The 24599-nt window shown below is 40.7% G+C and overlaps 1 protein-coding gene across 1 annotated transcript in view; it reads right to left on the bottom strand.

Annotated features, from left to right (window-relative positions):
- Positions 1 to 20692, bottom strand: part of Decr1 (2,4-dienoyl-CoA reductase 1) — a 29521-nt gene extending 8829 nt beyond the window's left edge. Inside the window, exons 1-5 of the mRNA XM_051198612.1 lie at positions 20593 to 20692; positions 8409 to 8611; positions 2813 to 2870; positions 2606 to 2692; positions 1109 to 1256 (exon numbers count right to left, since the gene is read on the bottom strand). Coding sequence (XP_051054569.1) covers positions 1109 to 1256; positions 2606 to 2692; positions 2813 to 2870; positions 8409 to 8611; positions 20593 to 20661 — 565 coding nt within the window. The 5' untranslated portion in view covers positions 20662 to 20692. The remainder of the gene's footprint in view (positions 1 to 1108; positions 1257 to 2605; positions 2693 to 2812; positions 2871 to 8408; positions 8612 to 20592) is intronic.
- Positions 20693 to 24599: the final 3907 nt, after the last annotated feature.

The raw sequence follows: 24599 nt of genomic DNA, 5'->3' as shown, positions 1-24599 counted from the left end.
AGAGAGGAGGAAAAGGTCATGTATAATATCTTCCTCCCTCCACACCAGTCACTGAGAGTCTTGGCCCTTGGCCCTGTGCTCAACCTACTCCGAGAAAATGCCCAAGCTTCAAGTCCTGACCCCAAATTATTCAGATGTACAATCTTGTACACCTCTGCTTCAGATGGAACATGGCCTAAGGTCTGCTACATAAAGTCACAGTGAGGCTCTAGAAAACAAAGCATCCTATCTAGCATTAGCATTTCTTTCTCCCCCTCCTTGAAATGTTTGTGTTTGCTTAAGTATATATACAGGCATTACACATTTTCTATTTATATGGGCATACATTTTAATAAAGAAGTTGGTTCACAGTTCTGACAAAAATGTTTTAGTGACATCCATTTAAATCTAGTCTCTTTGTAGTGTTCTCAATCTCTCCAATGTATGCAATCTCAAAGGTGTCACTTTCATCTATTCACCCCAGTTAAAAATCTTCCTCTAGTGAGGAAGTTGTGCTTCTATGAGCTTTGAAACTTCTCCTGCCTTACTACCCACACATACCATCTTTTCATATGACAAAGAGAAAAACATCAGACTTCCCAGCCCCACAATGAAGTCAGTGCTACTTTCCATTAAATCAGTATTCTTCAAAAGATAATTTGATGGACAACTAACTTCATATTTTAGTTGTGGGAACTTTCTCCATTACATATCAAGCCACTTCCCCACAACTGTTTCCTGTCTCCTCTCTCCCCTTCTCTATCCATATCAAATTCTCTAATTTTCTAAACACACCTACCCTTCCCTCTACCAGGCCTCTACCCAGGGATGCTCCTGATTCCTTGTCCTCTTTCTCGACTCCTACTGTTTTGAAAGTTAATCTCAACTGCATCTTATTTCTGAATCTAATCACTGGCTACAGGAAGAAATTGTCATAGTAAAGCCCTGGAAAAACTGTGCTTAATAGTAAGCACTTACACTACAAACTCTGGCAAACATGGGTCTTTACAACTGTGAGATGTGTAAGTGCAAACTGTCTTATTTACACCTTGACATTTGCCAGGGCTTGGCCCAGGCTCAGCTGAGAACGTACCCAATAAACACAGTAGGAATGAACAGATAGATATACCTTTCTGTGCTTTAATTAGCTGCTTTCCGATTTCTAGAGTCACATAGGCTGTGCCATTGAGAACTATGTCAGTTATGGTCTTCCAAGCATTAGGAGACAGTCTTTCACTGGGAGAAACGAAATTCCCTGCTGCATTGTTTATCACCACCTAAAAGAAATAAGCTGAGGTATTAGAAAGCATATCTGAATATACCAGGCAGCTACGAAGCAATACCATGAGGTTGGTTTTTATGTTTCTTGAGTCTGTAAAAAAAAAAAAAAAAAAAAAAAAAAAACCTGTAATTTTCCAATCTGAGAACTGAGTCCTGTCTTTAAATTAATGTAGACTATAGAGACAACAAATATAGGTAAAAGTATGTACCATGTAACTACACTTTACTTCAATAATTGTAAGATGCCTTTCAGCCAGCTGTGTTGGTGCAGACCTATAATGACAGCATTAGGAAGGCTGAGACATGGGCTGAAAACATTAAAAGCCAGCCTGGGGGTACACGGGAAGTTCAGGCCAGCATGGCTGATGGGAGATGTCATTCTGTAAATATGTTTCTTCTTATCAGTTAATGAGTAAAGCACTGTTGGCCTATAGGGAAGCAAGATAAGTGGGACTGGGAGACAAGGAGGATTCTGGGAGATGTAGTAGAGAGGAGTTGCAATGTGATATTAGGAGGAGAGGACACAAGTTTGGTGTCCTCAGTAAGATAAGACAATGTAGAAATACATATATTGGTAATTATGAGTTAGTATTTAAGACTAACCAATAAGAAATGCTAATAACAGTCCAACAGCTTCATAACTAATATAGTGTCTCTGTGTGTTATTTGGGGTTGACATGGCTCTGAGACCAGGCTGGTGTGAAAGTGCTTGAAACAGTGGGCTACATGGAAAGGAAACCCCTATCCCAACCGCCACACACATACACAAATCACCAGAATGAAGTGTTTTCAGTTACACCATCCTTTAATTTTAAGAAGTGAACTTCTTCACTGGTTGCCCTTTCTTCACTCCCAGTGAGGGATCTGCTGGGCTCTTAAACAGCTTCAGTATTACAGGTCTGTCTAAAATAGTTTTCATCAGAGAAAAGTCTTCTCTCTGAGACAGCTAGAAGAAACAGCTTGTCTCTAATAGATGAACTAAGTAACAGCAAAGCATCATTACCTCTCAGGTGTGGAAAGCAGCACAGTAGGATTTCTGATGATTTCCCATCGGCTGAGAGATGCTGACATTTATTAGGAAAAGCAAACCCAATCACTGAAACTAACTACTGTGCTCGCATTTTTTTGTATAATTTCATTAAATAAAGTGAAATCAAGTTTTTTCTACAATTATAAATGTGTTTTTTAAGTATCCCTGCAGGGTAATGGCAGAAGAGTCCATCTAATCTTTTCTCTGTTTCAAGCAGAGCCGGCATTTTCCTGGCTCTCACTGATAGCTCATTCCCTGTGTGTGTCCTGGTGGAGTTCCCAGGGGCTTTGAAAGGCTTCATTCCATCACACTTACATCAGGATGCCCTGCCACTTTGACCAGCTCCAGCACTGTGTTATGTACCATATCAGGATCCCGTATATCACACCGAATAGCATGAACCTTCAAAACAAGAAAGAGAAGAAGTCAGCCATTTCCAGATTTCCTAAACCAAAAGTACAATTAAACTATATAAATATTATAATCCCCACATCAGATTCAAAGAGCTGCTTTTCAATATACCTTATTTCCAGTTTTAGAAGAAATCTCTTCTGCCGTAGCTTTCAAAACATCAATATTCCTAGAAATAAACACAGGGAACTTATGAGTTTTAAAATGCTCTCACACGTTTCTTTTTAATTTCCTAAGCTAAAAAACATAGAAAGCTGACAGTTTAAAGAAAACCATTTCTGTTAAAGTATGAAATTTACACTTACAGGAAAACCAAGTCAATATCACTTTTAAAAGTTAAATTTAAACAATTTTCATATATCTGAAACTAATTCACTGAATTAGTCACTTTTATATGAGCAACTTTAGAATTATCTACATATCAAATTATTTGAAGGATTTTGTTTTGGAAACAGGAACTCAAGGGGTCCATATTGGTCTTCAACTCTCCATGCATTTAGACAATGGCCTTGAATTCCTCCTCATCTTCCTGCCTCTACCTCCCATGTGCTGCAGTTAAGGTGTGTGCAGCCACACCTGACTTACTTACTAATTTCAATTGATTCCTTGATTGGAATCATTATATTCATTCTTCAACCAAAGAAATATATTGTTGTTATAATCCCCAGGAGGTTCAGATTAAATTTGAGTTTGAATAACACTGTGTCCAGTCTTACATCCATGAAAGAAACATAAAACACAATCCATGAAGGGGAACTGTATAGCATTAAAGTGAAAATAATATTTTAAAATTGTTAAAAAAAACATTACATTAAGAAAATAATAAATGTGCATTTGTGAACGACATGCTGATTGCCTTGGGCAAAGTTTTTAACAAGACTCTAAAGACCCAGACTTCATAGTAAGATGGTCTACCAAGCTTTTGCTTTTGAGCCATCCAGCTCCAAAATCATGACATGGGAACTTGTTATTAGTTATGAATGCTTAGGCTAGTTTCTTGCTAGCTCTTACAACTGTTTTTTGTTTGTTTGTTTGTTTGTTCCAGAGAACTTTATTGAGAAACGGAAGGTACAACATCTGCAACTGTAAGGTTTCAGAGCATAGGCACTTGGCTCCATGGCAACACAGAGAAGTGGACAAGGCTGACCTCCAGGCCTTGTCTTCAACCCACTCTCTCCTGGCCCCTAGGATGACTAGCTACAACTTCCTCTGGAGACATACTGTGTTATCTTCCCAAAGTTGCAGCTTCTTCTGGTCTTCTTCCCTACACTCTCCTCTACTTGGTCACCAAGAGACCTCAACCATCACGTCACAAGAGGAATTATCTAATGTCTGTGACATGCTTTGCTCCTCCAATCCAGGTGTCTGGAAGTCCCTGCAGATCTAACCTTTCTTCCTCCCTGGTATATTTTGATATATTAAGTCCCCAAGTCAATTGGATGGACTGATTCCGGTACTGTATATCCAGCCCACGTCTGAACGGTTTCTGGGTGCTCTTTCTGGTAGCTTTGCCCCAGCTAGGATAAGATGGCTTTCTCTCCATTTGATGGGTTCACACCCCTTCTTCAGTCTCCAGTTAGAAGACTGTTTCCAGCCGCAATGTCCCTGCCAAAGAGAGATGGCCAGGCAACCTGACCCTGATATCCATCAATCAAACTCTGCCTAGTTCAGATCCCCAGCATCACCCATTTCCTTAACAACACTTTTTAAAAAACTCCCCTTGACCATCTGTACCTTCTTAGGCATGTTGTTTTTCTAAACATTTATATTTAATTATGTCTATGTGTGTGGCTATGTGTACATAAGTGTGGGTGTCCTTGGAGGCCAGAAGATGGCACTAGATCTCCTGGAGCTTGAATTAAAGGCTGTTGTGAGCAACCTGATGTGAGTGCCGGGAATTGAACCCAGGTACTCTGTGAGAGCAGCAAACACTCTTAACCACTGAGCTATCTCTCCAGCCCTTGTTTTGTGACCAGGCCTCACCCTGTAGCTCAGGCTGGCATTGTCTTCATGCTTCAGCCTTCCCAGCATCAGGGTTAAGGTATATGCCATAATGCTCAGCTCTTGGGTATGTATATCACAACACATGTTTGCAACTTCTCTCATTCTAGCTCTTATAACTTATCCTGTTTCCCTTCATCTATATTTTACCTCAGGGCTTTTTATTTTTCTTTCTTTCTGTATTTTTTTCCTTTCCTGCTATCTCTATGGCTGGCTGGCTGGCTGACTGGCTGGCAAATTCCTGGCTTTTGGCCCAGGGTGCATCCCTATTTTCCCCCATTCTCTTCTTCTCTCTCAAGCCTAGATTTCTTCTGTTTATCCACTCTGCCTGCCAGCCCTGCCTATCTATTCTCAGCCTAGCTACTGGCTGTTCAGCTCTTTATTAGACCAATCAAATATTTCACGTTTCCCTATTCTGTCTAAATAAAAAAGGGATTTTAACTTTAACATAGTAAAACTAAATACAATAAGAACAGTTATCAAGTAAAAATTAGATTTACAATAACAAGTCCATTTGTATTTGGCAAATTCAGTGAAAATACTCCATTATTTATCCTTTCTTGGTGAGTCCAAAGTTTTGTACCTAATTTACCTTCTATCATAACTTAGGAAAACTATCTAGTCTTCAACTCCATCAAAGACCCCAGAAGGATGTAATATTACCTAAGCAAACAGGAAGTGCAATGCAAGCCACTTCCAAAACAACAGAGATATCTGGCTGTCTGGACAGTCACCCAAAGTTCCTCTTCAATATTGGGGCATCCCAATATTGGGGCCTAGAATATCTGGCAAACTCTTCTATGAAACAGGACTTTTGAAGGACTGTCCTGCCTTTTCTTGGCAAAAGTCGACAGTCTTTTTCCTTTGTATCTTGCTTATCCAGTTTGTACAACATATTGTCAGCAGCCAAGACAAGAGCAGTTTCTTACCCAAATGGTTAGCTTTGCCAATGAAAGCAAACTCCATATGGAGGTTCTTCAATGCCCATGATTATTTTATGAAATAGATTAGTGCTGCCAGAAGCAGAAATGTCTCACTGTTATGAAAAGCCTTAGGTTATTAAACATCTTAAATGTCATATTCTGTAAGTCTTTGAAGTGTTTGAAGACCATCTATCTAAATATATCTGATTAACCTTGAAAACATACCATATATGACTACAAGTTTGATTATTATATATGACTAACTACTTACCTGCATTTCTTAATTATTACATTGCATTTTTAAATGAGCTGCATAAGCACAATAGCCCAAATAAGAGGAAAAATATATATACGGTATAACAAAATAACTTAAAATTTGTATCAATGTGCCAAAATCCATATCAATGTCAAATATTTGATACTAATAGTTGTCCTTTTGTCCTATATTCCTATATCCCCCCAAAATGATGGCAATCACCCAAAACCCAAGAAATAACAAAAACACCTCTTGGGGTGTTGTATTCTCTAGACTGTTTCCTGTTTTCTGTGGGTGAAGACATCTTTAGGTAATCTGAGAAAATTGAGATAATTGCCAAGTCCCCAGAAAACTAGCTGTAACATTCGTTGTCCATTCTCTGTACAATGGGACCCATCCCCTCCTCGGGTCCATGAGAAATCAGCTTTATGCTCAGGAGCCTGGTCAAGAGCTTCGTTCAATTGGGAACTGCATTCAATTCTCCCTAGCTCTGGGATGCCTATGCCACTGCAGTCCTGTCTAGAATAGGCTAGACCTATTCTCAGCCAGCAGCCTTGAATTTGTTCTGGATGCAGAGCTCTAAAAAAACTCAACAGAGGCACTCTGAGATGCTGGATCACCTGGGCCACCTGTTTCATTGATGCCTGGTCTCCTCATTCTGAAAACATAAACTTTCAAAGGTAACATACATATTCTACATTAATACAAGTATGAACTGTGTGTTGTACAGAAGCTAGCCAAAGATGATTTTTTTTTTTTGTTTTATATTTGAGCAGGAAAAATATGCATCACCTATCTTGTAGCTTTTTCTATGTTTATTTCTTTATGTCTGTAGCCAGGATTTTCAAGGAGCTCCCCCCCCCCATCAAACCTGATCTCTATTAACTTTGAATGACTTTCTTTGAATGAATGAATAACTTTGAATGAATCCACGGCCTCTTGTTTCTGGAAACAAAAGCATAACCACTTCCCCAATGCAATACATTTTTTTTTTTTTTACTTCCATTTTAAAGTTAAGACATCCCTAAAGTAGCTAGGCTGGTTTAATTCAGCAGTCCCTCTTACAATCCCATGTCTCTAGGCAGCTGTTGTTGGCTCATCAGCATTCAAAAACTTCAAAGTCAACATACCACCACACATGGTCAGACTCCCTGTGTATTTTTCACCTTTATTCTTTTTTATATTAGTTTACTCTTTCTTTAAAGACTTCATTACTTTTAAACTATTTTTTCTATGACTGTATGTACCCATTTTCTTTTCTTTCTTAAACTTACACACATTTTAAACATACCAGAACCTGTTTAGAGGTTTTTTGTCCATCTGGACCTGCTTTACTAAGTGCCCACAGCTGCTCACTTGCAGCATTCTCTGACACCTACACCAAACTTTAAACTGTTAAGGTCCAGGAAGGGGGTAGCCCCATCCCCTCCTCGGGTCCATGAGAAATCAGGTTTATGCCCAGTAGCCTGGTCAAGAGCTGCGTTCAAATGGGAACTGCATTCAATTCTCCCTAGCTTTGGGATGCCTATGCCCATTGCAGCAGGTATCCCTACCCAGCACACTGTTTCTACTGAACACCCAAGCCTTTTTTTTTTTTTCTTTTTTTTTTTTTTTTTTTTTTTTTTTTGATTCAGGCTCTGTGTGGAAATTCCATCCCCACATTGGAATGCCAAATGTACCAGGAGTGTTCTTTTTGGCCACTAACCAGCTCCCAAAGCATGACATAGAAACATTATTGGGTATGAATGCTCAGCCTTAGCTTAGGCTAGTTTCTTGCTAGCTCTTATAATTTAACCTGCTTCTCTATATCTGCATTTTGCCTCAAGGCTTTTTACCTTTCTTTCTTTCTTCCTTCCTTCCTTTCTTTCTGTATATCTTATTTTCCTACTGTCTCCATGTCTGGCTGGCAGCTGCCTGGCTTCTAGGCCCAGGATGTGTCCCTCAGTTTCTCCCTCATTCTCTCCTTCTTTTACTCTCAAGCCTAGATTTTTCCTCCTACTTATGCTCTCTGCCTGCCATCCCTGCCTATCCATTGAACATTCAGCTCTTTATTAGACCAGTCAGGTGCCTTAGGCAGGCAAGGTCAAACAGCAACACATTTTTACATAATTAAACAAATGCAGCATAAACAAATGTAACACCTATATAAGAACTTCTGCCTCTGGCTTTATGTCCATCATAATATGTATTTTGAAACTCTTGTCCACCTTAAAGCAAACCTAAGGGATGCATCCATTACTCTGGCAAATGTAAATTATCAGTTGAACTAGTAATAAGGATAAGGAGCCCAACAGAAATCAAAACCACCTCAATGTAGTCCTTTTGAACTCCACCTTTATATTCAGGAAACAAAAACCGTTAACACAAGCAGTTTCATAATTTTTACTATTTTTACATCTCAAATTGCAACTGAATTTTTCCAAGGAGATTTATTTCATCAATCTACAGAATGTTTTATACAAAATGCAATCAAATAGCTTTGGAACACCACTGTTAGTTTCTTCACAGACTGTCAAGTGACACTTACCTGCTAGCTATCACACAATGGGCACCCAGGCTGGACAGGAAAGTTGTCATTGCCTTGCCAAGGCCCGTACCTCCTCCAGTAATAAAAGCCACTTTTCCTTGAAAAGTATTAGGTGGTAACATAGGCTTTAAAAGGGGAGGGAAGAATTTAGACTGTGGAGCATCGATGCTTTGATACAGTGTTTTTGTTCCATGACTGAAAAACTAAAAGGAAAAAAAAAAGTGAGTTGAGACTTGTACAGCTGTATACTTACAAATGAGATGAAATCTTCTAACTGTCCATAATTATTGCACTTAAGTAATTTTTCTGAATAATTAAATATGTTAAATGAATATAATTATTAAGTACTATACTGAGGTGGTTTAAAAATCATGGGTTCCGGGACTGAGACAACACAGTTAAAGAAATCCCTCCACAGCCTATAATCATAATCAAGTTCTTAAACTTCTTTTTGTCTCAGTTTCTTCATTCATAAAATGAGATCAACAAAAGCATCTTCATGGGACATTGTAAGGATTTCACTAGTTGTCGTAAAGTAAAATGAGTACAGTAGTACTTAGAGGGAAAAAGAAAAAATGTCGTTCACAGCACATAGTACTCCAGTGTAAATAATGGCATTATCACTTGCAGAAGTTATGTTTACATTCAGGTATAAAAAGCAATGCAGCTTGCCAGGCAGAATCCCAGCACTTGGGAAACAGAGGCAGGCTGATATCTCAGTTCAAGGTCAGCCTGGTCTTCAGAGTGTAACCATGGCCATTCAGGAGGCTGAAGCAGGTGGATCACAAGTTCAAGGCCAGCCCATTAACAAAAGGAAAATAATAATTTAGATGAAAACCACATTCTGCCTTTAAATTACTGAAGACAGTTATTTTAAAATTCTTATTCCTGCTATGTTTGAAATGAAGGGTAAATAATTCAAATTAACCTAAAACATATTTATTTTACTTAGTTTTATATTTCACAATTTAAAATGAATTGTGAAAAGCACTGCTATTCTCACACATTTTCATTATAAAAACAAGCTTTAAGTATGGGACAAAACATACACTGAAGGAGCTGAAGAGATAGCTCAGTGGTTACAGCCCTGAGGTTACATTCTCTTCCAAATGGACTTGGGTTCAATTCCCAGTACCCACATGGCAGCTCCTATCTGTAACTCCAGTCTGACACCCTCAACAGAGACATACATGCAGGCAAAACATCAATGAACATAAAATAAAAATAAATTTAAAACACACACAGAGAATAAACCAACATTCATGTGGTGGTTATTATGGGCTAAGATTAGATAACAAACCATCTAATCACCACAGGCTTGAAATAGTTAATTTTTACCCCATTGCCTAGCAGAGGCTCATAGACATTATGATTACTAACAAAGTTGCAGAACCAAATTCAAATACAGGTTTACCAACTTTGGTGCCTGTTCCTATAACACCCTGGCACTCTGTCACTGGCTTTCTTCTAAGTTTCTCTTAAGTTTTATTCATACACAAGGGAGGGATGTGACATTTCCACCAGGTAGGTCATGGTGGAAAGATCAAAATTCTAGACCTATCATTGCCTACCAGAGTTTTTCTGTGTGCCACATAGCTGTAATCAGATAATCCATGGTATCTTCAAATTTATCCCCAAAGAAATAATTAGAATTGTGAGCAGACTACAATAAGGATGTCTAGCTGCATTTATGCAAAACAGCATTTATGATATGATGTTATGATGTTAAGTCTATACACACACACACACACACACACACATTATTTTCTTAATTATAAATAAGACGCTATGCTTAGGGGTGGGGATTAGCTCAGTTGGCAAGAGTACTGCCTAGCATGTACAAACCCTGGATTTAATGTCCAGTACTGTACAGAAAATAAGGCTTGGTAGTGCATACATAGAGTACCAAAGAGATCATCTTCAAATACATAGCAAGTCTGAGGCTACCTAGTCTCCATAAAAATACAGTTAGGACAAAGATAAGAAGGGAACAACAATAAGTAGTGAACTGGGTGCTATCTGCCCATGCCACTTGTAGACAACAGCTACACACCATGAACCACCTGCCCATGCACTTGCAAAGGACCTGAGTTCAGTTTCCCCATCCAACATCATTAGGCTCATAACCACCTGTAACTTCAGCCTCCAGCAATCTTTGCTTGGCCTTGTGAGCACCCCTAACACATGACATATACTCACATAGATGCATAAATAAAACTTTTAAAAATAATAAGTCTGTAAATAAAATAATAGTAAGAAGTGAAGATGACTCAAATGATGAAAATGACTCTGGCTTCAGAGTCTCCCTGTACTTGGTTATTATTGCTAAGTGATGGGGTTACAGATAACTTCTTTTCCTTTCCAAGATCTACTGAGCAGCATGATCTTATTTCATAATCAGGAAAAATCATCACCAAAGGTCAAGATTTGCAAATCTGGTTATGTATCATCTTCTTCATCATAATTCTATAGAATTCAATAGACAAGGCTTGTTTTTTTTCCCTGTATCCTTTTGCTATGACACAACAATCCAAGCAACCTACAATCATCTTTTTCTTCATAAATGGCAGATCTGCTTAAGACCCACCTCCACAATGACTCCATTAAGATGATGAATCAGAAAATCTGCACATGTGGGCTGGCAAATTTGTCACTATCTGTGAATAATGAAAAAAATGTACTGCAATGTTCAAAAGGCTCTGCCATGAATTTTTATTTATTTGTGGTTAATTTGTGCAGGAAATATGATGCTTTGTGAAGGATAATTAATTACTTAAATAAAAACATTTAAAATATATTTAAAAACATTTTATCATCCATCTAACTGACAAAGGAAGCATACAAAGGGAAAAGTGTATTTGATAATAGCAACGCTACTGTGTTAATGAAGCATCAATATATGTCTTAGTAAGTTCATGTGATCTGATTGAGAATACTTTTATGAATGCCTTTCCTACCACTGCAAGGGAAAGCCCTGACTTCCTATTGTAATTGATACCATCCTCTGTAACTCACAGCACATGTGTGAGCATGAAGTCATCCATCTCTTTGCTTGGTCACAAGTTGTCTATGAAGACTCACAAAGTAACTGGATCTCACAGGACCAAGGTTTGACCATGCCTCTTTCTACAAGGAAAAATTCTGAATAATTCAAAACTTTATCTTCCCATGTCCTTCTGAATTATGAGAAATGGATGCAACAATAATAAGCCTTAATTAAATGATCTTCAAATTTTACATTGTGATTTTTCTACATTTAGAAGTGAGTTTTTTTTTTTTCTTCAATTAGAAATAATGCCTTTCTCATAAGCACTGGTTTCCCTGTAGGTCTTTGGTGTCCTGAACTTTGAAAATTTTTCTAAAGTCTTCATATTTTGGAAATGTCTACTTATTACATGTTGAGCTCTAAATCTGCCTTAGGAAGACTGGCTTTCACCCCCTCCACTTCTGTACTCAGCAGCCTCCCATATCATACCCAGCATGTGCACCAGGAGTGATCACACTTATCCTCAAAATTGCAAAAGTATTTGTCTTTGTTCTTTCCCTAGGGCATTAAAAACCATAGATGAGATTCATTCCTAAATAATGTAAAGATTTTTTTTTTTTTTTTTTTTTTTTTTTGCTAGCCTAAGGTAAGTAGGTTAACTAAAATATACACACAGTGGTCATCTTAGGCCAAATGTATATTATGAGGCTACTGAAAGAACCAAGGAGTCATGACAGACCCTGCTAGTAACCCTTCCACAGACAAGGCCTTAGTTTCAGTTTACTGGAACCCACTGATAGAACAAGCAGTTCTTGGGAAAGTCGCAACCCAGGAGCAAGCAATCGAGTGGGTGTCCCACAGCCTTGTGCAAGCTTAAGAGAACTAAGCCACCAACCAATTCTATAGCAACCTATAAACTTTTTGTTTAAACCCACCAACCAGCCCCCAGACTAACTTCCCCTCCCTGAAATTCCCCTAATCTTACTTAAAAGGAGTTTGTGGGCTTCTCTCATCATCACCAATTGTCATCCCAACATGTTGGGATCTTAATAAACATTCTTTCTGCATACATGACTGACTGGTAGTCTTCTATGGGGCTTCTCAAGGACCCTAACAGCTACCACAAAGTCTTGAAATTTGACTCAATATTAAGATGCTGGGAGAATTCACATAAAACTCAGAAGTCATACAAAGACTACATGAGTCAGTACAACCCTGAGCCATGCTCACCTGAGGTAAGTTTTGCTGCCCACCCCACATCCAGTCATACAGTGTAAGTATGCCCCTTTCACTGGGGGTGCTTCTTCATTTACAGGGCCCTGAAGGCCTGTGATGAGCCCTTGTCTACACAAAACCTAAGCATCAGTACAAAAACAGGTGAGACGGGTTGGGATTTTTGTTGAGGACACTGTTGGTGTTATTCTGCTTTTTGCACCACAAATTTGGTTCTGACAGTTCATGTAAAATAATTATCTTTTAAAAATAGTACCTAAACATGCTAGATTATATTTTAAGAAAACTCAGTTTCAAATCTGTAAAATTCATTAAGCAATGGATTTTCCCAGGGAAGTTCTGGGGTTAAACAGATCAATAATAATAATTAATTATGTATTCATTATAATTAATAACTATTGGCTCAGCTATTCCACCACTAACACTGAGGCTGTTGACCAGGCCTCCACAATCAAATTGGATACCTTAGAACCATGGGCACATCCAGACCCAAAAAGACAAAACCACACACCTCATTTCTCTCTCTCCTCTCTATGTGTGTGTGTGAATATGACAGTGTGTGCATACAACTGCCACAGATCAACCATGAATATCATTATTCAGTGGCTGTCCTCCATGTTCTTTGGAACTGAGTCCATCATTGGCCTGGAAATGGCTGCTTGGGCTATACTAGTGGGCCAGCATGTTCCAGGAGTCTTCCTACCTCTGCCTCCCCAATACTGGAATTGTATATACTACTTGACCTGGATTTATATGGGTTCTGGAGACTGTACTCAGGTCTTCAAAGCCACCCACCTAGTGTGGCCTCAGCTTGCTTTTCTAAAACTACTTCATACCAGTTCCAACAATAAAACCTAGAGTTACTGTTGCTGCAGCATTCCTAAAGCTTGTCAAGAACCTTCCCCTCCTAACCTTTGCTCTATTTTTCTCAATGGCCTGAACTACTCTTTTTCAACTCAGTAGAATCACCTGTCAAAACCAGGAGAAAGTGTAAACATCCACCCCCACCCCACATCGGTGCCTATTTCTCTGGAGATCAATTTGGCAACACTTATCAAAATGTTACATGTAATATCCTTAGATTGAGTTACCTGACATTCAAAAATATGCCCCCTTATTAAGTAGACAGTGGAGAAGGGGCATTCTCTTCAAAGAACAAGAGGTGTAGTTCAGTGGCAGAGGATTTGCCTAGCATGTACAAGGCCCTGGGTTCTACTGCTAACATTGAAAACAAATTATATCCTTATCAAAATCCTATTTCACTTTTTACAAAAGTTGATGAGACTATCCTAATTTGATATGGAACTACAACAAGCTCAAAATAGCCAAAGCTATTCATAAAACATGGACACAACTCACATGCTGGAGTTGTCCAGCTTCTCAGCAACATTTCTTGAATGCCAACAATGTGAAGCCTTATGTGTTAAGAGGAAGATGCAAAGAAAGTGATGCATAATCTCTACCATGTGTTTTTCAGAAGAGGTTATCTTCCTCTGTGTTGGCACAAACACAAAAGATTCTGGAACAATCCACAAGAAACTACTCATTGTAGTAAAGTATCAGAAAAAGACTGCGGAGATAGACACATCTTAACACTGGTTGAGTATCCCACATTCATTAGATGCCATTTCATTTGAAATGTCCAACACAAAGTTGAATCCTGTATGCAAGCACATGTCCTTTTGTGTCCAGACACTGCCTTTTCAGTATAGCACCTACAGTTCTTAGCAGGAGATATGTGGTAACATAGGATCGGCTCTTCTGCATGTTCCAATGTAGAAAGCAAGGTTCTTAGACAGTAAGAACTGCCCCGGCACCCCATATGCCAACCATGACCCTACAAACTTAAAGAACTGAATTGTTCAAACTCTGTGTCCCCCACACCCCCAGATCTCCACAGCTAGATAAAGCACACTCTGTAACTGTGTGTACCACCTGAGCATCCCTACCCATTCTAAACCTTACAACAGTACTGCAGAGTGCTGGGATTCTGAACTTCTGAGGAGCTTAGATCTTGTCGCCATTGCAACTAGCCTGGATGTAAAAGAAAACACATTGCTAGACACCAGACTCCAAAGGCTAGGCTGAATCTTGCAGTTGCCAGGAGCAAGGCAGAAATTTCATTTCTGAGTAATGACACATTTCATGGCAATGAACCAAAGTCCTTGAAGAAGTTATTGCTCTGTGCTAGGGGGCATACTTCCCATCCTTACTACAGTTCTTATCTGCCTGCAGTTAGATGCAGATCAAGGTATCTCCCAGCGCTGCACAGTAAAGGGAGATGAAACAAAGACGTGTTAGGGAGTGGTCAGAGGTGCTCCAACGGAGTCTTCATTCCTGTTTGCCCTTGACATATGTCTTCTTGACTCCATATTATATCAGCCAAGAGTAACATGACTCTCATTTTTGAACCAACAATCTTGGTTCTTAAAAAAAGGTTTGCTTGGATTACAGAATTTGCTTATGTGGAAAATTATTAGACAGAAAACAGACATTATGGTAAAGTTCATTGCTTACTTATTTTTAGCAAGTTTTTAATTGAGTACCTACTATGCCCCAAACAATATTCTAGGCAATGACAATATAACAGTGAACAACAATAACGAAAAAAGATACACTAGTCTACCCTTGGTTAGATTAGATTTTTTGGGGAATGGGATAAACAAATTAAGATTAACAAATACAGTATATTAAACGTTGGTGCATGTTATAGGATAACACAGAATGGAGGTAGGACATTGCCACAGGTAGAAGGGGCCAGGGCTATACTCAGGGTGGCTGTGAAATGTGCAGTGGGGCTATCTAAGCCACAGCAAGGAAGAGTTTTCGATAGGAGAGTCACTGTCAGGTCAAAAGGTAAAGGGCAGCACTGTTTCCTCGTCCCAGCAATGGAGAAGGCGTTTGAACTCATACTGCCTCTCCTCTATCCACTACCTAATATCAAAGGCTCATATTCCAAATTGTTCAGATACTGATGGCTATCTCTGTGTCACCTTTACAGTCTCCAACCTCCAGCATCTGCTCACCCCAACCCACTCAGTGTGGCTCTCCTGGGATCTAAAGAGAAGACCATCCTTTTTTCCTTGGGGTTCTACAATGGCTCCCCAGGCTGTAGGAAGTGGATAGACTCAGCACTGTCAGTCCTCTGGGCCCTCCCTGTGCCTTATCTCCCTTTTAAACTGACACTCAGGGAAAGTGCTGAGCCTTGCAAAACAAACTGTCTACTGCCTCCTTTTGTTTCATGAATGGCTTCCTACCATTATTCAAACCCAGCTCCCACAGTGTTGGTACCTCCCCAGACTGAACTAACACCTCCCCTCCAAGTAGGTACCTTAACTACCTAGAGTCCAGGGAGTGTATTCACTTTTCAGGAATGACTCTTAACTCTTATCCACCCTCCAATGTCCTCACTGGAGACTGGTGTTTTCATTGCTTGCATTACCTCAGGGGCCAAAGAGAAAACTGGACTTCATCATCACCACATATTCAAATCTTCAGGTTCATACCATCAACACTCTATAACTAATGTTGCCTTCAGTTCATCCCTTCTACTCTGACTTCTGATATCCTCCTATCTCATTTTACTTCAGTGACATTACCTTCCTGTTGACAATGTTGCTGCCAACCTGAAGTCCCCCTCAGAGCAGCCCCATCTTCCTTATCCCCAACCCTAACCACTCACCTAGGCCTCTCAGTAAACCTCCTGAACACCACTCTACTTCTAGTCTCTGTATCCGTCGCTACCTGACCCTGCATCACCTCTCTTCTGGGAAGATTAGGCAAGATTGATAATTGGCCTCCACTCTTCCACTGCCTTCCAGAGAAGCTCTAAGTCCTTCAAAGGTTGCCCAGTAACCTAGGTACCACCACCTGCCTCTTCACACTACACCAGTTACCTCCATTCTGAACGATCATACAGGCTAAACTCTTGTCTACAACTTTAGGACATCTCAGGGGCTGTATTGAAACTCCCTTCTGCTCTTAGGCAGGTAGTTTCTGTAGAAGTGCTGTATTTGTCTGGTAAACCATATGACAATCACTGGGTAGAAACTTCTATGACCTACCTCCTCTTGGGACCTAGCTTCCCTGTTGGGCAGCACTGGAAGCCCACCCTGAGGTGGTAAGTAAGCATGATTCAGGAAGCCTAGGCAGCAGACACAGCTGATCTTAGAGCAAACTCCAAAAAGAGATACTAGAAGACAGGAGATGCAAGGGACTATAACACTCTGCAGTGTGAGGCAGAAGAACCTATGAATCTGAAGCTACTTGATGTTGGAAACTGGCAATCTGCTTGCCCGCCCCCTAAGGATGGGCAGGACACACATGCCCAGCTTGGCCACATCACCCTCACTTGCTATGGAGCCCAAGATGGTCCCCCATGTGGGAGCCCCCCAAACTTTATCCTAATATTAAAACAATACCTGGGATTACACAGCAAAAGCCTGACCCCAAAAAAGTTATTAAAAATGAGGGCTGGAGAGATGCTATACTACTCTTATAAGGCCTGGGTTTGGTTCCCAGCACTTATGTGGTGATTGAAATCATCTGTAATCATAGGGACATAGACATACATCTGGGGCACAGACATAGATAAGGCCAAAACAACCATACACATGAAATAAAGATAAGTAAATATTTTTAAAAAGAATAAAATTAAAACAGTGACACTTTGGGGTTATCTCCCTTCTTCAGAATGGAAGAAAGAGACAGCATTTCTTCTGAAGCTCTCCAACATCAAGGTCACCAAGCAGACAAGGATGGATTTTACCACGACATTCTTAGATCAGGAACCTCCAGCACTTCTTTCCATGATCTAAGACACAAACACCACTACATCAAATCATTTCAACTTGCAGAAATGGGAAATGACCTTTGCTTTGCTGATACATGTTATTCTCCAGGATGAAACTACCTTTTTTTACTTTTTAATTTATGTGTGTGTATGTGTGTGTGTGTGTGTGTGTGTGTGTGTGTATGTACAGCTGTGTATATGTGCTTGAATAGTTTGAAAAGGAATGGCCCCATAGGCTCATATATTTGAATGCTTAGTCATCAGGGGGTGGTACTACTTGAAAGGATTACAAGGATTAGGAGGTGTGCTTGGCCTTGTACACAGTTTTGTTCATCTGTGCATTATAATATACCATGTTTTTAGTCTGTTGGAGCTGGTAGTAACTCATTATCATATTTCACACATTTTTATGTGAACCACAGTAATAAATTCTCCAACTCTACAACATGATGCGCACAGTCACTCATGTTAATGCTTCTTCCATGTTTACTCTGTGTCAGACCCTGTGCTGGGGACAATCAGTGAGCTAACCAGATGTGACAGAATTATAGATGGAATAATAGAATTTTAAGTATGATAAAGAAAAACTTCATTTTTTACAGAATTGTTACTCTGCACTTTATTTAACTATATAAATTGCTTAAATGAATACCAACCAGGTATCACTTTTATAAAAATAATAAAGTGGTTGCTTGAAATGAAAACCAAAGGACATGTGGTGAACAACGAGGAACAAGTCTACAAACACGAGTGATTTGTACACTTTCCCCTACAGAAATTTAACCTCACTACAAGATACAACAGCACTGACTTTTTATTCTATTTCTTTGATACACATACTTTCGTGGCACTAAATTTATTTCAAAGCTTATCATGAGTGATTAACCATTGCTCCAGAAACATAATTGTATCTATTTCCACACTTCCATCTATCTTTTCAACCAGGGAGTCTCTAAAGAAAGCCCAACAATTACTTCTCATGATAAAGAACTGATTACATTAAATGTTTTCCCAGGAGAATAAAACAAAAACTAAGGGCAAGATCTTTTTTCTTTCTTCCTTCCTTCCTTCTTTCCTTCCTTTTTCTTTTTTCTTGGCACTTAAGCAGGAGTCCTAGCTATTTCACTGGATTGAACTGAGGCCTACCTATGTCAAGGTTCAGTCTAAAACAGCATTCACAGATAGTGCTTATAGGAATTGAAGCATTTCTCTCACACAAGAGGTTTCAGTTATAACATCTTCTATTTACTCTCAAAAGCATAATGTTTCTTGGCAGCTCCTAGTTCACAGATGTCGTTCTTTCCCCAGAGAATTCAAACTTCATGTGTCAAGGAGACAGGCACCTCTATTACTTCACAACTTTTTTTTTTTTTTTTTTTTTTTTTTTTTTTGAGACATGGTCTCTGAATATAGCCCTGGCTGTCCTGGAACTTGCCATGTGGACCAGGATGGCCTCTGGCTGTCCTGGAACTTGCCATGTGGACCAGGATGGCCTCAGACTCACAGAGATCCACCTGCCTCTACCCCCCCACCCCACCCCCATCGTGTACATGCTGGGACTAAAGGTGTGCACCACTATGCCGTAATATTTTTCTTAAGCAAATGAATTTCCTTCTTGAAGTGAATTATCCAGTGGTATCGGAAGAGTGGGATTCTGGTCTGTGACTCTGGCACCACCATCCTAACAGCATCGATAGGTCACAGAGGTGCTGCCAGTATGAAAGGACAAGTTCTCAAGAAAATAACATGGAGGTTTTGTCTGTATGTACAATACTGTGTTGTCTTTAAACAGTGTCAACACAACTCTAGAAATGAACAGACCACTTTCCAGAAGGTTCTCCGTCTTGAAAGAATCACCACACCTACTCCTGCCTTTACATCTGGAGCCCCTTCTAGCCTATGTCTGACCCCTTCTAGCCTATGTCTGACCCCTATTCTCCCTCTTATGCTTCTATGAACCCCTGGGACCCCTGGCCTTTCCCATCTTGCTGCCTCCCAGTACCCTGTTTTTTCACACCATCCCACATTCTTCTTACGTGAACACTACATGGCCAGTCTATCAAACTTGAAGGGAGTGTGAGGGTATCAACTGATGGCCTGACTTTTCTACTTGGATAAGGAAATTCTACTTTTTAGCTTAAGATTTTTAAGCTAGTCAGGGGCAAGGATTGCCTTGAAATACTGCTTGTTTCTTTCTCCGCCTTTCCCTGTCTTGTTTCTTCACTTGCATATTTTATTTCCATTGGGACTTGTTGGGAAACAAATGGATCCCACCATGAGATGACCCTTTAGAAAGTGAATCTCAATGTGCCTTAGGTTTTGACTCTTTCAAATCACTTTATTACACTGTGCTTGTTTACTTGTGGGAGAAAGGCCTAAAACTGACAAACAGGGTTGGATCCTGGGAATCATTGGTAGAAGGTGAGACCCAACTTCCACAAGGTTTTGACTTTTGGTTTATTTCATTTTTGTGTGCATTTGCTTTGTGAAAATTCATTATACAAAATGAAGTCAATCCTGTCACATCCCACAAAAACAAGGCACTGTGAGTGAGGAGGCAAAGGAACCTACCTGCTAACCTACTCTTTGTCTTTCCTACCCACAGAACTGAGACCTATGCCCTTCAGGCTAGCTTTGAGGAAGAGCTTGCCAGTGCTAAAAGTAGGTAAAAGGTCAAGGGACTTCTTCCAAAATAATATCTGACTTCTCATCCCAACATTGGACAAAGCAGAGTTCACTCAGCCTTCTTGTGTCCCATTCCCTGCTTATTTACAAATGAAAGTCCCTTTACAGCAGAGTCGCATCTTTTTTTTTTTTTTTTTTTTTTTTTTTTTCCACCCTCTCATCTCCCTGAGTTCTGGGAACCCTGGGTCTCTTTCCCTTCACTGAGCCCCTGGAGCCCCCTCCTCTCCCTCACATTCCCCCCAGGTCCTGGAACCTCTGTCCCCTCACACCTCTCCTTGCCTGCCTTGACCCTGAACCCCAAGGCCCCAGGCCTGTTTCACCTGCCAGTGCCCGGGAATCCCTGGCGTTCCCCACTTCCCTGCACTGGAGCACCCGTGTTCTTTTACATCTCCCTTCTCCCAGGAGGCCGGGTCTTCCCACTTCCTTGGGCCCGGGACCCTTCGCCTATGGAAGCGAGCCTGGCGCTCACCCACCCCGCACTGCCTTACCCTCAGAGGCCCGGTTTCGCAGGGTAGGAGGGGCACCCGAGCCAAGAACGCGCGACCCAGCTGCGCCATGTCTCCAGCAGAACTACCCTGACCGCCCCGCCCTCGCTCCACCCCCCCCCCCGCCCCGCCCTGCCGGAAGTCTGGCTTCAGGGCCTGGGACCCAGCTGCGACCTCCGGCAGGCTAAGGCGGAGGGTGCAAGTCCCATCGGTGTTCACTCTCCTCCATTATTTTCATGAAGAGTTTTGTCTCCCAGGGAATGGGCTCAGGACCAACCCCTGCTCAATACAGAAGTTTTCCGAAACACGCAACCTACACACTTAGTCTACCGAATGCCTTTCGGTCGTTTGTGTTTCTTCCTCAAGTGTGTAAATCTATGTGCCATGGAAAGTCCCATCACGCACTGTCAAAATAATAGTTTGGATTTAAAGCGTGGCCTCATTCCTAAAGCCAAGCAAACCATGAATTATCGGGGTGGGGGATGGAGGGGTGAGCACAACACCACCTATCACGAAAAGCTTGGCTAGCCGCCAAGCCTTTGCTTTTCTCTCCCTGGAACTAAAGTACACTTTAAAAGCATACACGATTAAAATATAAATGACTTGGAACAACAGGTTTGAAATGTGCACGCCACTATAAAAGAGGATGGTTTTTCAGACTTGAAATCTAAAAAAAAAAAAAAAAAAAAGCAACTTAGCAGACAGTGCAACCTTATCCAAAAAAAATTTTTTTTGCAATTTTTATTGTTGTTTTGTTTTTCGAGACAGGGTTTCTCTGTATAACAGCTCTAGCTGTCCTGGAACTCACTAAACAGACCAAGACCAAGCTGGGCTCTGTCTCCCAAGTGCTGAGATTTAGTAAAGATGTGCACCCCCATTGCCCAGCTCAGAAAAAAAATTCTTAAAGGTAAGAGTTTTATTTTATTTTCCCATAGCTGGGATAAAATACTCTGATACTGACTGTGAAGAGTGAGCTGGCTCAGCAGGTGAAGTAACTTGCTGCCAGGCCTAAGCTCCATCCCTATAACCCACATAGTTCTAGAAGGAGAGAACCAACTCCAGCAAGTTTTCATCTGAGCTCTGCACAAATAAATACATTTAGATGTTTTAAACATTTGAGAGAGAGTGTGTGTGTGTGTGTGTTTATTTGAGCTGGCAGATCAAGATCCATCATCATGAGAAGTCAAAACATCAGGAGCCTGAAGCTGTGTCAGGAGAAATTCAACTCGCTAGTAATCCGGCCTCTTTCTGTTTTGTACAGTCCAGTATCCCCAGCTGAAGAAGTAGTCCTGTCAAAAATGAAGATGCTTTCCATTTAAATTAACACAATCAAGATAACTGCCACTCCTCAAAAGTCCTGCCATATGTGATTCTTTCAAGTTCACAATTAACAATCATAAATCCACTGTTTGTCAACCTGACACCTAAACTCATTAATTTGAAGTCATAACTTTTGTCCCCATAGACTCATGGCCAGGTTATATTGCAAATTGTGTTCAGTTTAAATTTAAATGTCCCCATGGTCTTTAACAATTATGACACTTCAAAAATCCAAAGACTCAGATCAAATCCAAGTTATAAACGCTCAAAATATAAGACAGACACATAATAAGAAAAACCAATATATAATATTGAATGAAAATGAAGACATGACCACTCCTAGGTTGGTTGAGGAGAAGGTTTTTATTGTTGATATGAGAAAGAAAACAGCCTGGGACATCTGGAAGAGCCCAGACTAAAAATGGCCAGCAGAATAGACCAAGCCCTGAGGGATGTGCTGGGGGGAATTGCAGGAGGAAAAGACAATAGAAGGACAAGAGAAGAGACAGGATAGGGAGAAAATCCAAGAGAATCAAGAAAGGGCATGGCCAAAGAGAGTGAATGAACACAATGGTTAGGTTATATAATAAAGAGAAGCTTCGGGGAGGGAAAGGAAGTTCAGAGACCTCACAGGCTTAGTGTAGGCCAGGGTTAAGGATTTCTGAGAGAAGCTAGGACTCTGTAGCAGGTACTTGCAATGCTGATAGAGCCTGGTGGCCAGAGGAAGGTTTTTCGTGTTAAGTAGGCACCACAATTAGCTATTTGTCCTGAGTTTCTTTGGAACCTAACAAATCTGACAATGAATAATCAGACCAGAACAAAGCCAAAATCCAACAGGGCAAGAACCAAATCCTTCAGCTTTGTGACTGGAATCTGGGCATACAATGTAATGAAATGTGGTGACATTGAGTAATGCCCCAGAAGATTTGAACATTTGGTTCGTGTGTGTGTGTGTGTGTGTGTGTGTGTGTGTGTGTGTGTGTATGTGTGTTTTTAAAAGAAAGAAAAATAAGATGACTATAGTGTCATGATATGGAGTAGGAGGGACCTTGGCAGCAGGTTGGATCCAAACCACAAGCAGGTGAGAGGCAGACACACCATGCAAAATCTCATATAGAAATTTTATTGGGGGTTGGGGAGGGAGAGAAAGGGAGTTCAAAGTGGCCTCCTGGGAAGAGAAGAGAGAAAAACAGAAAGAGGTGCAGAGGCAGAGAACTAGAGAGAGAGAGAAAGAGAGAGATGGAGGAAGGGAGAGACAGAGAGAGAGGCAGGTGGGAGAGAAAAAGAAGAGAAAGAGGAAGAATAGGCAGATTTCTGCCTTTTAAAGGGATGGGGTGCAGCACATATAAGGCCACAAAGGCCAGGATATTGCCTACCATGTGCACAGTGATGACACGCTCTGCCAGGTCCCCCAGGGGTGGGACCAGGTGTTCATGGATGCTAACCCATATGCCATGTTGTAGAGGGCATGAGGTCCTTGTGTTCATAGATAAATCTTAGGGCAGCAGTTCTCAATCTGTGGGTTATTGGGTCCTTTGTGGGGGCAGTCTTATTTAGAGTTTCTATTGCTGTAGAAAGACACCATGACCAAGCAATTCTTTTATTTGTTTGTTTTCTTATTTTACATATGGATCCCTCTCCCTCCCATGCCCGCCTCCCATCCTACCACACACACACACACACTCCACAGGGAGGGTGATGCCGTCCAGGAGGGATCATCAAAATCTGTCAAGTTATTTGGAGTAGGGTCTAGGCCCTCCCTCCTGCCTCTAGGCTAAGGGAGTATCCCTCCATGGGGAATGTGTTCCCAAAGTCCTTTCTTGCACTAGAGATACATCCTGGTTTCACTGTCAGAAGTCCCTTAGACTGTCCAGGCCTTCTAACTGAGACCCATGTTCAGGGGATCTGAGTTGGTCCAATGCTGGTTTCCCACCTATCAGTTTGGGGGCCCTCCTTGTTCAGGTCAGCTGTCTCTGTGGGTTTCTGTAGCCTGCTCTTGACCCCTTTTCTTATCACTCCTACCTCTCTGCAACTGGATTCCAGGAGTTCAGCTCAGTGTTTAGCAATGGCTTCTGTTTCCATCAGCTACTAGATGAGGGCTCTATGATGGCATAAGTTAGTTATCAATCTCATTATCAGGGAAGGGAATTTAATGTAGCCTTTCCACTGTCATTCATATTGTTAGTTGGGAGCATCCTTATAGGTCTCTGGACATTTATAGAACCCGTCTTTATGGAAGATGTTACACATACTTTGCAAAAAGTTTTGATGTAGTCACACCTCAAGCTTTGTTGGACTCTTGTGATTGAGTTAATTATCATCAAGAAACTTTTCCAAATTGTGCTGTGCTTAAATATGCCTGAAATAAACTGTTTGGTGTCAGACTCTAGAAGTTTGAACCAATTTGATCTACTGAATTGTGTTGAACCAGACTACCTTCTTGCCTCACACAGATTGACACTCTGCTGACCTAATGTGTTTGCCGAACCCCCCCCAAACTCCGCTAGCAATAGTGTTTGCATACCATGTCATAGAGGCCTTATGACCTGAATTTGATCACTGGAGTCCATGTAAAAATGGAAAGGAAGGACTTCTTAGATATGCATGTACATCCTTCCTACAACGCACACACACACAAAATGATTTTTTTTTATTTTATTTATTTTTTTGAGACAGGGTCTTCCTACATA

The sequence above is a fragment of the Phodopus roborovskii genome, unplaced genomic scaffold, assembly GCF_943737965.1.
Source record: "Phodopus roborovskii unplaced genomic scaffold, PHOROB, whole genome shotgun sequence".
NCBI classification, from domain to species: domain Eukaryota; kingdom Metazoa; phylum Chordata; class Mammalia; order Rodentia; family Cricetidae; genus Phodopus; species Phodopus roborovskii.
This window is presented reverse-complemented; position numbering and strand designations above follow the sequence as displayed.